Source organism: Malaclemys terrapin, chromosome 1 (assembly GCF_027887155.1).
Source record: "Malaclemys terrapin pileata isolate rMalTer1 chromosome 1, rMalTer1.hap1, whole genome shotgun sequence".
In the NCBI taxonomy this organism is placed as follows: Eukaryota; Metazoa; Chordata; order Testudines; family Emydidae; genus Malaclemys; species Malaclemys terrapin.
Genome location: NC_071505.1, coordinates 98,975,659 through 98,993,843, shown reverse-complemented (window position 1 = coordinate 98,993,843; position 18,185 = coordinate 98,975,659). Strand labels below are relative to the sequence as shown.

The window sequence follows — 18,185 nt, the reverse complement described above, 5'->3', positions numbered from 1 at the left end:
ATCCCACTTTCATTCAAGTCAATGGCAAAATTCCCATTTATTAATTTTTGGATCTGAACTTCCCCAAAGTGTCAGAGTGTTCATATCTGGGCTTCTGGTGTGACTCTACCTTTTATTATCATCTGTCAAGCACACAGCTAGTTACCTGATGCAAGAATAGGCTCTTCCTCCCTCCAGTTCATAATGAAAACTCAGCTGCACTTACATACAATTTATTTGTGAGATAGTCCATCATTTCTCAACACCTTTTCTTTCTAAATAAGTTCTGTGGTAAAAACATCAGTCAGATTGAATTAAAATTGGAATTAACCCTAATTTTTCAATAGTGGATAGTTACATATAATTGTCTACAAGATTCCAGATAAGAGTACCTGTAAAGGATTCAACTGAGTTATACAATTAGCTTTAAAGGCATTGAGCCACCTCATCTTGTCCAACCCCAGTATGATGAATCTTTCAGCATATCTACTTCTCTGTGCTAAGGACAGCATTTTCAAAACTTTGCATGTAAACGAGCGTGGAGTAATACAAAACTACTTTGCATAGCAATGGCAGATGCAGGGGGGAAATATAAACACACACACCCTGTATACACAATGGTGTGCAATAAAGTTTTAATTGGTATGCTTTTGGGATACCTAATTGCTCATAGATAGGAAGAGGAGGATGTCCACAAAGGATTTATGGATTTTCCTTCTTCTGGGATCATGGGAAGTATCCAACCTTAAACCCAGGCTCAGCTCAAATGGAGCTGAGGCATGAGATGAATGTGTTACCCAGCTCTGTCTATATGCTATCTGAAGCACTCAATGGTCTGGCAATTGGGAAAATGCTACCATTGTAATGATTTAACTTTGCAGAGAGAATGCTTTAGAAATTAAGATCCCAATCCTGGGAGATGCTGAGATCCCCTAGTGTTGAGAGTGATCAGTAGCTCACGGGATCAGGCTATTTTATAGCTTTCCCTGTTTAAGCTGATTCACAATGGCGTGTTCAGTCCTCACAAGTAATGAATGGCTTGATGAAGGATCATCTGAGAGGAAGAGAAAAGATACAAGTCATGGCTCTGCTGTAAAACAGTGCCAGCAGCTACAGCAGGATTCTAGTTCTGGAGAGGAAAAAAAAAAAAATCTTTACAGTTTCCCTGCAAACCAGCTATCAGCTGAACGGTTATGATGTGTTCTCCTCTCTGTAACACTCAGATCTCCAAATTCTGCTCCGCAGACCACGGGCATAGAACATAAGAACGGCTGTACTGGGTCAGACCAACGGTCCATCTAGCCCAGTATCCTGTCTACCGACAGCGGCCAATGCCAGGTGCCCCAGAGGGAGTGAATCTAACAGGTAATGATCAAGTGATCTCTCTCCTGCCATCCATCTCCACCCTCTGACAAACAGGCTAGACACACCATTCCTTACCTATCCTGGCTAATAGCCATTAATGGACTTAACCTCCATGAATTTAACAGCATTTAAAAGAAAACTGGATAAAGTCCTAGCCTTCACAACCTCCTCAGGCAAGGAGTTCCACAAGTTGACTGTGCGCTGTGTGAAGAAGAACTTCCTTTTATTTGTTTTAAACCTGCTGTCCATTAATTTCATTTGGTGGCCCCTAGTCCTTGTGTTATGGGAATAAGTAAATAACTTTTCCTTATCCACTTTCTCCACATCACTCATGATTTTATATACCTCTATCATATCCCCCCTTCGTCTCCCCTTTTCCAAGCTGAAGAGTCCTAGCCTCTTTAATCTCTCCTCATATGGGATCTGTTCCAAACCCCTAAACATTTTAGTTGCCCTTCTCGGAACCTTTTCTAGTGCCAGTATATCTTTTTTGAGATGAGGAGACCACATCTGTACGCAGTATTCAAGATGTGGACGTACCATCGATTTATATAAGGGCAATAATATATTCTCCGTCTTATTCTCTATCCCCTTTTTAATGATTCCTAACATCCTGTTTGCTTTTTTGACCGCCTCTGCACACTGCGTGGACGTCTTCAGAGAACTATCCACGATGACCCCAAAATCTATTTCCTGATTTGTTGTAGCTAAATTAGCCCCCATCATATTGTATCTATAGTTGGGGTTATTTTTTCCAATGTGCATTACTTTACATTTATCCACATTAAATTTCATTTGCATTTTGTTGCCCAATCACTTAGTTTTGTGAGATCTTTTTGAAGTTCTTCACAGTCTGCTTTGGTCCTAACTATCTTCAGATAAAAAGGCATCTTCTCGGCTCTCTGTGAGTTCAGGGGTGAAAACATTATCTATCATCTGCAAACTTTGCCACCTCACTTTTTACCCCTTTCTCCAGATCATTTATGAATAAGTTGAATAGGACTGGTCCTAGGACAGACCCTTGGGGAACACCACTAGTTACCCCTCTCCATTCTGAGAATCTACCATGTATTCCTATCCTTTGTTCCCTGTCTTTTAACCAGTTCTCAATCCATGAAAGAACCTTCCCTTTTATCCCATGACAACTTAATTTATGTACGAGCCTTTGGTGAGGGACCTTGTCAAAGGCTTTCTGGAAATCTAAGTACACTCTGTCCACTGGATCCCCCTTGTCCACATGTTTGTTGACCCCTTCAAAGAACTCTAATAGATTAGTAAGGCACGATTTCCCTTTACAGAAACCATGCTGATTTTTGCCCAACAATTTATGTTCTTCTAGGTGTCTGACAATTTTATTCTTTACTATTGTTTCAACTAGTTTGCCCGGTACTGACGTTAGACTTACTAGTCTGTAATTGCCGGGATCACCTCTAGAGCCCTTTTTAAATATTGGCGTTACATTAGCGATCTTCCAGTCACTGGGTACAGAAGCCAATTTAAAGGGCAGGTTACAAACCCTAGTTAATAGTTCCGCAGCTTCACATTTGAGTTCTTTCAGAACTCTTGGGTGAATGCCATCTGGTCCCGGTGACTTGTTAATGTTAAGTTTATCAATTAATTCCAAAACCTCCTCTAGTGACACTCAATCAGTAACAGTTCCTCAGATTTGTCATCTACAAAAGCCAGCTCAGGTTTGGGAATCTCCCTAACATCCTCAGTCGTGAAGACCGAAGCAAAGAATTCATTTAGTTTCTCGGCAATGACTTTATTGTCTTTAAGCGCTCCTTTTGTATCTCGATCATCCAGGGGCCCCACTGATTGTTTAGCAGGCTTCCTGCTTCTGATGTACTTAAAAAACATTTTGTTATTACCTTTGGAGTTTTTGGCTAGCCGTTCTTCAAACTCCTCTTTGGCTTTTCTTATTACATTTTTACACTTAATTTGGCAGTGTGTATGCTCCTTTCTATTTACCTCACTAGGATTTGACTTCCACTTTTTAAAGGATGCCTTTTTATCTCTCACTGCTTCTTTTACATGGTTGTTAAGCCACGGTGGGTCTTTTTTAGTTCTTTTACTGTGTTTCTTAATTTGGGGTATACGTTTGAGTTGGGCCTCTATTATGGTGTCTTTAAAAAGCGTCCATGCAGCTTGCAAGGATTTCACTTTAGTCACTGTACCTTTTAATTTCTGTTTAACTAACCCCCTCATTTTTGCATATTTCCCCTTTTTGAAATTAAATGCCACAGTGTTGGGCTGTTGAGATGTTCTTCCCACCACAGGGATGTTGAATGCTATTATATTATGGTCACTATTTCCAAGCGGTCCTGTTATAGTTATACCTCTTGGACCAGCTCCTGAGCTCCACTCAGGACTAAATCGAGAGTTGCCTCTCCCCTTGTAGGCTCCCATACCAGCTGCTCCAAGAAGCAGTCATTTAAAGTATCGAGCAATTTTGTCTCTGCATTTCGTCCTGAGGTGACATGTTCCCAGTTGATATGGGGATAATTGAAATCCCACACTATTACTGAGTTCTTAATTTTGATAGCCTCTCTAATTTCCCTTAGCATTTCATCATCACGATCACTGTCCTGATCAGGTGGTCGATAATAGATCCCTAATGGTATAATTCTTATTAAAGCATGAAATTACTATCCATAGAGATTCTATGGAACATGTGGATTCACTTAAAATTTTTACTTCATTTGATTCTACATTTTCTTTCACATATAGTCCCTCCCTGCACGACCTGTTCTGTCCTTCCGATATATTTGGTACCCCGGAATGATTGTGTCCCATTGTTTGTCCTCTGTGATGCCTATTATATCAATATCCTCCTTTATCACGAGGCACTCTAGTTCACCCATCTTATTATTTAGACTTCTAGCATTTGTGTACAAGCACTTTAAAAACTTGTCACTGTTTATTTGTCTGCCCTTTTCTGATGTGTTCGATTCTTTATGTGAATGTTTCTCGTCTGATCTGGCCCTTACATTATCCTCTTCCATCCTCTGCTCCTGACTATTAACCTAGAGAATCTCTATCAACAGACTCTCCTCTAAGAGAAGTCTCTGTCCGATCCACATGCTCCTCTGCAGCAGTCGGCTTTCCCCCATCTCCTAGTTTAAAAACTGCTCTACAACCTTTTTAATGTTAATAAACTTGCTTCTAGGCCTGGTGACAATTCCAAAGCTCACCAGCAACAATGAAATGGAGTTCCACGGAGTTGTAAATACAATATTCATCATCCATTTAAATCCTGTTTACCTTTAACTGTCTTCTTATTTACATTTGGAGAATACATCACAGGAGGTGCCCCTCATATAAATAATGCACACTTGTGATCAATACGGCATCATAAATGTACATGGTGCTTTACAAAATCAGTGTTGCCAACTCCACTGATTTTATTGCAAGTCTCGTGTTATATGATATCTGATTTAAAGCCACACATGGTTACGTGAGAATCTCAACTTTCATTGAAAACAAAAGCCCTTATGGTTGCAGAGAAAAGCTTGAAAAGATGACCAGAGTGCAGCCACAAAGCTTAAAAACCAGAAGGCAAATAAAAGGAACACATTTTTTATTATTATTATTATACTATTAATAATAATAATAATAATAATAAATACCCATGATTTTAAACCATTCTCATGATTTTGTAGAGCCTGACTCACGATATTTGGATGTTTCAGATTGCAATACGGCAAAATAATAAGTAACCAAGTCTATGTTCCCAAAGAGCTGGAAACTCATTCATGGATCCAAAACCTTATGAAATCAATGAAAAGTCTCCCATGGACTCCAAAGGGCTTTAAATCAGGCTTTCTGAGCCCCAGGAGTGGTCTTAGAGCCAAAAAGAGGCATCACTGAGAGAGTGTAAGGATTCATGAATTAAATATGGGTGGTGGTGGGATGAAACTAGTTTGAAGAACAAACTAAAGGAATCCTAGGCAGCTCCAAATTACATAAGTGATGCTCAGTGCTGTCACTTTGCTTGGTAGCACCTACCTAATCCTCAGGACATTTTCTCCAATGTCTCTTTGCACAAAAATATTTTCTTTCTGCATTGCTAAAGGCAGCATTAGACTGCTTCTAGTTTTCTCCCCCCTTGCTCCCCAGCAGCTACAAACACTGTTAGCATACAAATATATTTATTGGGACTGCTACAGAAAATGCCACAGCACTGACAATGTTCAGCATCTTATTGCACTATAACTTGTTTCTAGGATTCCCCTTCAGGTGCCTGGTTGATACACTTTAGTCGACTGTGGAATGAAATGGAATTACCGATTTAAAAAAAAAAAAATCATGTTTATTTTGTGGTGTCTTCTTTTCTTTATTCTTGGCATATGAAGGTCCCCACTGGGCCATTACTGTAGCATGATGAGCGGAACTGGAGAATGACATTCAGATTTCAGGAGGGACTTAATTCAGTGTGGCACGGCACCTGGTGATTGGAAATGCAAGCTGGGGCACAGGCTGCTTGGTTTTAACTCTACAGCCTTATCACGTAAACACTAGCTTCACTTAAGAAAGATCTCTCTCCTACAATTCAGCCTGTCTGACACATCACTATTACTAATGGCACAGTCACTTCTGTGAGTTCAACCCATCAATAGAAATGAAACAGCAGTGTTGCCAACTCTCATGATTTTGTCATGAGTCTCATGATAAATACTGTTTTCCTTAGAGCCCCAGCTCCTGGAGTCAAGTGGATATGGGATCATTTCAGCCTTCATTCTTAAAGAAAAAGTAAGTTTGCAGCCCTCGTGGCTGTGGAGAAAGCTTCAAAATGTGACCCCAGTGCACCCTAAAGGCTCAAAAAGCAGAAGGCAAATAAAAAGTACACAAAATCTATTATTTTTACATAATCTCATGATTTTAAAGCCAATCTCATGATTTTTGGTGAGCCTGACTCATGATTTTTGAACATTTGGTTTTGGCAATATTGGCAACCCTTAAATGGGCAGCTGGGATAGACTCTATTGGGAAGCTTTCTTCCATCAGAACATCACAAAGCTAAATTGCTTGTGGCTACAATGCACAGGCAGGAGCATACAAATAAAGCAGCAAGTATAATCTGAACTCATAGACATGTGATTTATTTATCTTATATGACCAAAATCAGGTGCTTCTCTGTATTTGTATCTCTGTGCTAGTGTACGTTTACTGAACACCTAACCAGATATTAAACAGTTTCTAGTGCTTGCACCTAGAAATGGCATTAACAAACACGATTAAGTTGGTTGATACAAGGGGCACCAAAAATACACATGTACAATTCAAATAATTAGGCCCCACTACCACCTAATAGGATCCTGTAGCTTAAAAAAAAAAAAAAAAACCCAAAAACCCATAAATTGCACTCAAGTTATTATAAAACTATTACCTTAAAAAAGAAGAAAAAAAAAAAAGGCCATCCATACTGGGGAAATACTTCGTTTCTCCTTACATGACTTTCAAGTGATCTGATAAATCTTTAAATAAAACTGTGACTGACAGTTTATAAGCTAGCAGCCAATTAAATGAACGATTTGCACACACAGCACTGTTTCTGGGCAACTACAAACATGTTTCTGGATGGATAACAGCTTGCATTTAGTGCTGATTGCTACCCACAGGAAGCAATACAGTACAGGTGGGGTGAGATCAACACTCCAACAAGGTCAGTGTTGGCTGGCTTCATAAAAGAACTGGGTTTTAAGTATGACAAGTGGAGAGCGGACAGGAGCATGGATATATGAAAACTGAGAGGCAGTCCCAAACAGAGGAGGTAGCACAAGAGGTGTGACTCAGAGGACACAAAGGGGCAGTAAGGAGTAAGATGGTTTGGGGGAGGCAATGTGGGCATATATAAACTCAAGCTCTGGGGCCTCCTACTACTTCCTGATGCTTCAGTTGGCTTTTCTAGACAATGATTCTTGCCTGTGGCCAGGGCGGCTTTAGCAGAGGCTTATGGGCTCAGTTGCACACACAGAAACCCCACAGTGGTGGCTTTTGTCCTCCGGGGCTGGGCCTGGTTCCTCACTCTAGGCATTGTGGTTACTGACCACCTGCAGCAGCATCCTCTGCCCCCACACCTCTTCTCAGGGACCCAGGCCCAGCTCCCCAGGGCAGGAACCATTGCTGTGGCATGGGTTAGCTCTCTAGGCACCCGCCCCTTCCCAAGCTCCGCACTGGGCCAGGATTTCGGTTGCGGTACCAGGATACTCCATGTGGTTGGTGCCCCTTCGGTTGGCTGAGGAGGAGGCAGAGTGGCTGAGTACACCCACTGAATTGGGAGACTCCACCCATCACTGACTGACTCATGAAACTTGCTGTATCTGGTGAGATACATTCCTTTGTTTGTCTTTTCTCTTCTTTCTCTGTTTTCTGTCTTCTCTATTTCTTGCTTCCCCATAATCTTTCCTCTTCGCACTGTCCCACTACACTCTCCCATGCTTTGCTATATTACTGAGTCTCCTACTCCTTGCCCGATCTATTTCCTCCTTGGCCACTCTCCTCCCAAGCACTTCTTGCATTAGCTGTTTTGGGCTCTAAATTTTTGCAAGTGACTATTAATTTTGAGGGCCTGACTTGAGAAATCTCATTTTCAGGGGGCAGGTGCTTAACCCTTTTTGCAAATCAGGCTCCCTTAAGGCAGTGGTTCTCTACCTTTCCAGACTACTGTATAGGGTGACCAGATGTCCTGATTTTATAGGGACAGTCCCGATTTTTGGATCTTTTTCTTATATAGGCTCCTATTACCCCCCCCCCACCTCTTGTCCCGATTTTTCACATTTGCTGTCTGGTCATCCTACTACTGTACCACTTTCAGGAGTTGTATTTATCTTGCATACCCCCAAGTTTCACCTCATTTAAAAACTACTTGTTTACAAAGTCAGACATAAAAATACAAAAGTGTCACAGCCACTATTACTGAAAAATTGCTTACTTTCTCATTTTGTCTGTATGAAATTTTAGTTTGTACTGACTTTGCTGGGGCTTTTTATGTAGCCTGTTGTAAAACTAGGCAAATAATCTAGGTGAGGTGATGTACCCCCTGGAAGATCTCTCTGTACCCCCAGGGGTACACATACCCCTGGTTGAGAACCACTGTTTTAAGTCATCTAAAGTTGGGAATGTAAAGTCAGTCACTTGTGAAAAGTCAGGTCCTAGTGGCTAATGTTGGAAGCATTGTCAATGATAATGTCTTACTGCTAGCTGCTTTCAGTATTGCTTCTTGCATCTAATGTGAGCAGCATTGCTAATGATCTCTTTGTGGACAGTGTGCTGTCCTGGGGAATAAATATCCTATGACATCAGATTGGGTTTGAGTGCCCAGGGCCCAGAAATGCAGTTTGAAATGAACCCTGGATCAGTAGCAAGAAAATACTAATGTTCAGAGTATCATATTGTCTGTGAGAGAGACAACCCCAATAAAGTAGTTTGTTTTGCACAGTTTTGCTGTAAATCTTTATACTCGGGTCCTTATATTCTTTGCATGTAATCTTAAAGAATATGTGTTGGTTTATATAGCTCCTGAATCTTTTTTTTATTAAAGGTAATGTAGCATGGCTGAGAATTTCAGAGATGCATAGAACACCTGGAAACCAGTTCTGATTCATTGTAATGGCAACTGAGCATTGAAAATATCATACTAGACTTTTTAGGCAGTTCTTTTTGAGCCACACGCCTCTTGTTGTAAAATGAATTATGTTTGCTTGCCTCGATGGGGAAGGGGAATAGTGACTTGTAAGAGTATTTATTTTGGTTCCAAAGAGAATGTCCCGAAAATAATCTCTGTGTGGATGGCTAATATGTAGTAGACTCCGTCAGTGATATCTGTTGTATGTTCATGTTTTATTATGAATTCCTCAGTTGTGAATAAACTAAATAATCAGGTTCATAATATTAATTGCTAATTGCTATCTGTGTGTGGGGCCAAACACACTTTAGCAGTTGTTTCATTAGAATACATCATGGTTGGCCTCACTGATAGCCCACCAGGAAGTCCTAGCAGTCTTGTTCCTTTTTAAGAGGGAATATGATATAGAAGAATAAGCACAAAAGTAGGGAGCCTTGAGTTCTGAATCTGGCTTTTCTACTGACTTGCCTAAGGCAAGTCAATTCCCTTTGCTTTAGTTTTCTTATCTGTAAAATAAGGGTTATATTTACCTGCTTCCCAAGAATACTGTAAATCAATGTTTACACAGCTATTAAAGTCATTTACCTCTGAGCTGTGGAAGTCAAAGACAAGGGCAGTGGGTTTTGCCAACCACAACTATTGAAAAATCAGGGGTTAGGCCCACCAAAATCACAAAATTAACAAACAAAAACAAAAAAGCTAGTGATTTTTAAAATCCAAAAAACCAAAGTAAGAAATTTTGTTTTCTTTGGCCCCAGTACATAAAGGTATTTTGGCTTCTAATTTCCATTAAAATCAATGGAAGTTAGGAGCCTGAATATCTTTGTGGATCTGGGTATTTTATTTGCAGTGTGGGATTTGTGCTTTCAAGGTGCACTTGGGTCATATTTTCTGTCTTTTCTCCATAAGTATGAGGGCTAGAAATTTACTTTTTAGTGAAAGCTGAGATTTTCTTTTCGTCACTTGTCTGTTGGAGCTGGGGCTTTAAGTAAAACATCAAATATCTCAAATATGACTTGCAATCAAATTGGGAGAGTTGGCAACACTGGACCCTTTCTTTTCTCCTATAAAGATTCCGAGCATTCATTTGAATACAAAGTCACTTAAGTTTAAGGAAAAAAATAGAATAAGATGTCTGATTCTGCAAACCCTTACTCATTCAAGCACGCCTTACTCACCTGCATAGTCCCATTATGGTCAAAGGGACTTCTTGTGAGAGTGGAGTGGTGCAGGTTTGGGCCCAAGATGTGGATTCTGTTTCCTGTTCAGAACATTAGGGCAGGGATTTTTAAGTTTGATTGCTTAAAATTAGGCATCTAAATCTATATTTAGGCTCCTAATAAAGGTACCTAAATAAGGATCAAGGGGGAAAATTGGAAGGTGCCTAAGTGATTTGGGAGTTTGGGTGTCATTTTCAAAAGGAACTTATGGCTATCTTTTCAAAGGTATTTAGTTGCCTAAAGATGCAGAAAGATGCCTAGTAGGATTTTCAAAAACATCTAAATTAGTTAGGTACCTAAAAAGAAGAACAGGAGTACTTGTGGCACCTTAGAGACTAACAAATTTATTAGAGCATAAGCTTTCGTGGACTACAGCCCAAATCCCACTGTCTCTCTACACCTTCAAGTGCCTAAATATCTTTAAAAAACTGTCCCTAAAGGCTTGTCTGCACACAACAATTAATCTGGAATAAGGTAGGATATTAATTTAAATTAGATTAACGATTCCTGATTAATTCCATGTGTGGACACACTTATTCTGGAATAAGAGTGACTTATTCCAAATTCGTTTATTTCAGTGGATCAAACTAATCCAAGGAATCCAGTGGAATTAGCTAATTCAGAATAAGACTGTCCACACATTGAGTTAATCAGGAATAGATATTCCAGAATAGCTCCCTGTGCAGAAAAGCCTTAAATTTCACTACTATTCAGTGGTATTTAGGGTAAATTTTTCAAAAGCATATGAATGACACACATGCCTAAGCCCAATTTTCAAAGGCGATATAGGCATCTAAGTGAAAATTTAACCCTAACTTTAGTCAGCCAAGTTTGAAAATGTTGACCTTGCAGTATACACAAGAGTAAGTGTGTGCCACGATTCTTATTTTATTTTATTTCAGTTTTCTGAATAAGCGGAGGAACACCAAGACAGGAGTGACAATATCATCGAGACTGATTTTCAAAAGAGCAGAGCAACCACACAACTTCTGCACAAATCAAAGGGAGCTGCACATGTTCTGCACTTTTGCAAATCAGTGTATCTGTTAGGAACCGATTAATAAGGTTGCCTCTACTGCTTGCCAAACAAAGTCAACACAAATGAAAGATTACCTGAGCCCCATAGACCCGCTGCATTGCTTGAAGCAACTGGTTTGTATAGTCTGTAAGGGTTCCTGCATCTTCTTCAAATACACTAAGCAAGGAGCGAGTCTTTAATAAAAGAAAAAGCAAAAGGTTTTACTCCCAAATGGAAATATTAAAAAAATTTAAACAAACTGTAGCAAAACAAATTAGTCAGCATAATAAGACTTTGAATATACAGTGTACAGCTTCTTTTATCCAACAATGTAAAAACACAACAATTGATCACTATAATGAGATGGTAAACTGATGCACAAATAAGTTTACACTGCAAAGCAATGGCAGAGTCCTCCTGACAAACACCTTCTTGCTCTAATTGGTAGACACTCCTTCCAGCATAGTCAGGAATGTAACAAATCCTGAAATTCCTCTTGCTGATTACAGTAATCAAAGCCATGCCAAGGTCTTGTGGTCAAAACACCATCGCTAGTTTTATTTCTCTACTCTTAGAATGAATTAAAAGCACCCCTTGGTAATAAAAACAAATTATCTTCCATTATGCCATCTCAGGAGGCTTCTGTGTTGAACAACTTTTAAAAGAATACGGCCAAAACTGGTAGACTTAAAATTAGATCCAACAGCAGTATGTTGGTTTGTGACAACAGTCATACATATACACTTAGTGCTGCGTGTCCGTAAGCATGGTTTCTTCACTCTGCCATTCTGTTTTGTTCTTATGAGCGGAGGAGCAGCAGAGAGGAAAACATAACTTGTGTTATCTTGGAGAAATGCATCCACTTGGCTTGTTTCAGTGGAATTGCCAGGGACAGCAAATTACATTGTTGCAGTGCTACATGCAAAGGAGGAAACCAAGGCCAGGGACTAGTGCTGGGCAAGTGAATTTAATAGATCAGGACAATACAAGTAAAAGGGAGGTAAAAAGTTGGGCTGGCAGTGTAACTTTGACAGAGTCTCTTTCAGAAAGTCATTCTGCATCTTGGTAATTCAAAGTGTCCTAACTGGTCAATCCAATCTGTTTGATACTAAATTAAAAGGTCTTCCCCATCTGCACAGCTAAATTACTTTGCATTAGTTTCATCTGTCTACCATAAACTCTAGTACTTTAATAACCATATTAGACCTGACATCTAGTCAGTGTTTTATCTGTCCTATCTTAGTCATCTCTAATGTGCCTGAAGTATCTAGATGCTAATTGTGGGAATTTATTTTACAGTCTTAGGAAAGCTATAAGAAGCATCACTATTTGGGAGGATGCAACCTTGCTTCTCCAGGACATTTACTTTTTTTTGCAAATCTCCTTGCAGAGATTTTACATTGCTTCTGAGAGATTCAAACCACCTCTGCTGAGATTTTTGGACTAAGACAACGTCTGATTTCATCTGTGTTGAGAAGTGTCTATTTACGGTGTGAAGTAGTGTTGTCTAGTAATTAGAACAGGTGACTGGAGGTCCTATTTTAGACTCTGCATGGCTGTACTTGCTTACCTTGGGTAAATCACTTAATCTCACACCACCTCAGTTTACTAATGTTAAATGGGTATATTATTACCTATCTTAGAAACATCGAGGGGGATAATTGATGCCTGGAAAGAACTTTAAGATGGTAGGCTAAAAAGGAGCATTAGAAGTGCAAAATATTGTTTTAATTAAAACAACAGCACATACAAATCAAAGAGGGAAAGAATTCAAAACACACCAACAGAAAGCTACATAAGGGCTGATCCTGCAAGCCCTTGGCATGCAGCACTTCCTTTCAATGGGAGCCCCATGTTCTGAGAGTTTCCAGAACAGGGCCCCAGTCTGGATTTTAATAATTGAAACACACTAATTTTCAAAAATAAATGGATTTGAGTTGTTGCAATCACTGACTATAGTTTTAGTAATTTAAAACTTCTATTCTCTATAACCCCATCTTTTCCTTTACCTAACACTGAACATTATTATACTGTGCTATGACAAAAGACTGATTGACCAGACACAATAAACAAAGGATTGTGGTTACAGGATAAAGCAACAGAATTATGGGAAATGTTAAGCAAGAAAATTCTCAGGCCAAGATTTTCAAAAAATAGATGCCTAAAGTTAGGCTCCTAAATATATATTTTTATAATACGGGGCACAGATGGCTGTTAGAAGCCTATATCCTATTGAAATTAGCACAGGCACCTTGAAAAATCCCAGCTTTACTTATTCAGATGCCTAAATATGGAATCAGCTACTTAATTTTAGATACCCATTTATTTAGTCATTAAATTTTGACTCAATTAGCACTTTTGTTCAAAAATAGTAAACCCTATAATGATTCAAATAGTTTGGATGTTAAGGTTCAAAATCTTTATGATGTTTCTTTTTAAAATCACTATTTGTTAGTTACACTGGTTTAAAACAGATGTATATTTACTTGTTGCTGTTTTGTCAAATTCTTACATAATAGATAATGGTGCACCAGTGAACCATGATAATCCAAACATAACCTTTTAACATTTCTCTGGAGGCTTCATTAATCATGCCACCACCACCCTTGCTGCTGGAAACATCCAGTCTTCACATGAGTAACTGTTGAATTCAGCATGACTACTTGGGTCAGTCTGTCTCCTAATTTGCAGTCAAACACTTTAAATGGAACACATTTAAACGGTGGGGGCTTTTTTGTATAGTGCTTGGGGACAATGAAGATATAATTACATTACTCTTGGAGAGAAAGTGAGCTTTGCAAACCTTATTAATAAATAACTTATGCCTAATTCTCCACTGCCTGGCACCTTGTTGGAAAGGAATTGTTTTATATTCATTTTGTTCTCCCTTTGCATTTCTGAAAATGACTATACAAGGTACAGACCAAAAGAGGATCAGGCCCACTTTGTTCAGGAGTAAATTACTATACAAGGTGCTAGACAGTATGCTCTTTGGGGGCAGAGACAGTCTTTTTGTTCTGTGTTGTACAGCATCTAGCAAAATGGGGTCCTGGTCCATGACAGGCTCCTAGGTGTTACCACAACACAAATTAGTAATAGACAGTGGAGAATCAGGTCTCTTGCATACAAAATGTTACTAATTTGAAAATGTAATTAATTTTTGTGAATTAAAAATTCATGTGAGTGAATGAATTTATGATTAAAAAAATCAGGACCATATGGCAATTATGCAAACGTGAAATTATTTTTCCAGAAACCTAGATAAAACAACAAATGATGAAGGAATCAAGTGAAAAATGTCCTGCAAAAGTTTAGGTTTATATAGTCTTTACTCTTCCAGTATTTCTACCCATTGTAAAGGAAGGGTTAAGCTCCTTTGTTTCAGGCCATGAAAGATTGGGGAGACTTATAAACCCTAGTCCGTGCTTTCTTTGGTTGCTTTCAGTTTTTGTTAAATTTTTAATCATGTGAGATGGTGTTGATGGAGCAGAAAAATGAGTTTACTTAGTGGCTGTATAAAGTTCTTCAAAATTAATATTTGCATTGAGCCTTGGAGATGTAAACACCATAACTATTAAGTAATATTAATAATAAATCTACTCTAGTTCAGTAAATTGTGGGGTGCCCCCTGTATCAAAAGGAAGGAGGCGGTGATTCCCCCAAGTTCTGATTTTCTTCCTCCTGCTGGTCTAGGACCAGCCAATTTGGGGTGGTGGTAGAATGGGGTCACAGAGCCTCAGTAGGTCCATCCTAGTGAGACTACTGCTTCTCCTTGCCATGGATCTAGGACTTCTCTCCCAATTACCACTCACCCCATCCTCCTTTCTTTCCTCCCTATACTGCCACTTCCTTTTGTTTCTCTTCCTTCATCATGCCTTACATACACGCACACCCCTTCCCACAAGTGCCCCTCCTTCCCATCCCTTGGTGAAGTCCCCTCTCTTCCCCATCCATAAACCCTGCCCTGTGACTTCTGTTTCCCCAGACCTTTCCGTCTTCCTCCCCAGGCCCCTGTAGAGTCTCCCTGCCTTCCCTAATTTTCCCCTCCCCATTCTTTTTGCCCCCCTTTTTGCCCCAACTCTCAGGGCTCCTCCTTCTCACCCTTCTCTCCCTTTCACCATCAATACAGGTCACCTGCTAGCCTCTCCTGTGTGTTGAGTATTCCCCAGGTCCCTGGTTCGCTTTTCCAATAGGAATGCAGCACTGGCTGCAGCTGGCCTAGCATGGAGGTCACTGTGTGATCTAGAGCAGAGGTGGGCAAACTACAGCTCGCAGGCCACATCCGGTCTGCGGGACCCTCCTGCCCGGCCCCTGAGCTCCTTCCCCAGGAGGCTCGCCCCTGGCCCCTCCCCTGCTGTTCCCCCTCCCCCACAGCCTCAGCTTGCTCCGCTGCTGGCGCAATGCTCTGGGCTGCAGGGCTGTGAGCATCTGGGGCAGCGCAGCTGCAGAGCCGGGTCCTGACCCGGTGCTATGAGCTGTGCGGTGGTGCAGCTGGCTCCAGCCAGGCGGCGCAGCTGCCTGTCCTAGTGCTCTGGGCGGTGCAGCTGTAGCGCTGCTAGCCACCGGTGCTCCAGGCAGTGCAGTAAGGAGGCAGGGGCAGGGGGGGTTGGATAGAGGGCAGGGGAGTTCAGGGTGGTGGTCAGGGGGTATGGATAGGGGTCGGGGTGGTCAGAGGGCAGGGAACAAGGGGGTTGAATGGGGGCAGGGATCCCCAGGGGGCAGTCTGGAAGGAGAGGAGGGGTTGGATAGGGTGGCGGGGGGGGCAGTCGGGGCAGGGGTTCTGGGGGCAATCAGGGGACAGGGAGAAGGTGTGGTTGGATGGGGCAGGGGTCCCCGGGGGGCAGTCAGGAATGAGAGGAGGGGTTGGATGGGGTGGCGGGGGTTCCAGGGGCTATCAGGGGACAGGGAACGGGGGGGGGGGAGGGGTTGGATGGGGCAGGAGTCCCTGGGGGGCCATCAGAGGGCAAGAAGCAGGAGGGGCCAGACCATGCCATGCCTGGCTGTTTGGGGAGGCACAGCCTCTGCTAACCAGCCCTCCATACAATTTTGGAAACCCGATGTGGCCCTCAGTCCAAAAAGTTTGCCTGCCTTGGTGTAGAGTATGCTAGACAGAAGGGAAAGGATCTAGTCTAATACAAGGAAATTCTTCTTTAGCCCCCTGGGGTGGAAGTGGAGAGGGCAGTAAGAGTCTGGATTTTGTGCTATGAACCCACTCAGTGACTGTGACCCTAAAACCCAGGAACATCCCTGTTTTCAGCGACTGCCCTGGTGTCTCTCTCAGTTTTATAACAAACAATATTTTGTCCCAGTTTTATAAACCCTGCAGTTTCTCACCACCCTGGTCAGAGGAGCTAGGGAAACCAACAGCAGGCTAGCTAAGTGCACATGCATCTCAAGCACCATCGCCTGTAAGACATGTCATAGGGTGGCACCTTGTTTCCCCCCTCCCCACAGATCCCTCCTCTTGGAGCCTGCACAGTCACATCCAACCCGTGAGAGGGAGGGGGCAGTTTGACAGAGAACAGAGGGCAGGGCACCCTTTTCTCATCCCAAGTGCCATCCCCTCTCAGACGGGCTATGAAACCCTCCCCCGCAGTCCTGCCCCCGTGACAGGTGACCTAATTTCTCCACTTTGAGAATCTGCTCAGCCTACTCCTGGGTGGCTACTTCCCCGCTCCCACAGCAAAAAGATAATATTCACCTAGGCCGCTGCAAACCACTTAACCCCCGCCGTGCCTCAGTTTCCTCAATCTGTAAAACGGTGGCATGCTCCCCACCCACTTTTTTCCATGCACACTGAGCGCTGCAGATGAAAAGCGCCGCAGCAGCACAACGTGGTAGAACACTAACTCCTGATGTTACCATTTGTTATTCTTGCACAGCGTCTGCCCAAAACCACCAGCCTGGATTGCTGCCCCCCGCCAGGACTGGAGGTTTAACACACACACCCCTTTGCTCGGGCCTGCTGAATCCCGTGTGGCCTTCACTCCGCTGGAAATGCAGGTGCGTCACGGGCATCGGCGCTGCACGGCCCGAGTAGGGCTAGCCCCAGAGTAGCCCCATGGCACGGCGGGATAGTGAAAACAACCCCCCGCTCCGAGCCGGCCCGTGAAACGCCGCGCGGCACCGACAGCAGAGGCGCCTCCCGCCAGCCTGAGAACGGCTCGGGGGCTCCCCGGAGGGACAGGTCAAGAGCGGCGATAAGACAGAGGTGGGGGGCGGGTACCTGCGGGCTGTCTTGCAAAGCCTCTTCCAGGAGGAGTTTGTCCACGGCGGGCATGTTGGCTCTCCGCGGAGCGTGAGTCCCTGAGCCGGATGAACTCCGCGGCTGCAGAGCGTCCCAGCCCGGACACGTATTGCTTGGCTGGCTGCAGCGGGGAGCCAGGCGGCCAACCTGGGCTTCTGTCCCCTCCCCGCGGCTGCTTTGTGCAGGAGTCAGGTAAACACCGCCGGGCGCCCCAGCCGAGCCTGCTACCCAGGCACCGAGGCAGGAGCGCTCCTCCTCCTCCCACAAGGCAGCGAGTCACGAGGAAGAGTGACAGCTGGGGAGATCCCCTGGCAGGAAGTGTGACGGCTGAGCGCTTCCTGCCTCGGTTAACTCTTTGCAGAGCCGCAGACGCCAAACTCTCTCCCACGCGCAGCGCGGGGTGGGTGACTCAGTGCCTGACCAAGACCCAAAATGAGGGACGCGGGGAAATTATTCACGCACGGGACACCTAAAATGCCGGGGGGGGGGGGGTTTCCAATACTTTCACTTTCGTGTGTCCCTGAAGCCGGTGGGAAGTCCAAGAAAAGGGAGGAGATGCTAAATTTGAGTGGAACTTGGTGATTAAACTGAGGGATGTGCCTGGAAATGAGGGATGGCTGCTAGATATGCACTGATATTTTGAGTGGCTGGCCTAACTTCCCAACTGACTTAAATGGGACAATAAAATTAGTTTAACAGCAAATCCAGTGGTCAGCCTTTAGAGCAGTG

At 42.7% G+C, this 18,185-nt stretch overlaps 1 protein-coding gene across 2 annotated transcripts in view; it reads right to left on the bottom strand.

Annotated features, from left to right (window-relative positions):
• Positions 1-17,732, bottom strand: part of APPL2 (adaptor protein, phosphotyrosine interacting with PH domain and leucine zipper 2) — a 56,780-nt gene extending 39,048 nt beyond the window's left edge. The window contains exons 1-2 of one of the 2 annotated variants that reach the window (XM_054032911.1): positions 17,436-17,732; positions 11,305-11,403 (exon numbers count right to left, since the gene is read on the bottom strand). In XM_054032911.1, the coding sequence (XP_053888886.1) occupies positions 11,305-11,403; positions 17,436-17,489 (153 nt within the window). In that variant the 5' untranslated portion in view covers positions 17,490-17,732. Of the gene's footprint in view, positions 1-10,149; positions 10,233-11,304; positions 11,404-17,435 lie in introns of those variants that run through there. The other variant, XM_054032920.1, reaches the window with a different exon arrangement.
• Between the last annotated feature and the right edge of the window lie 453 nt (positions 17,733-18,185).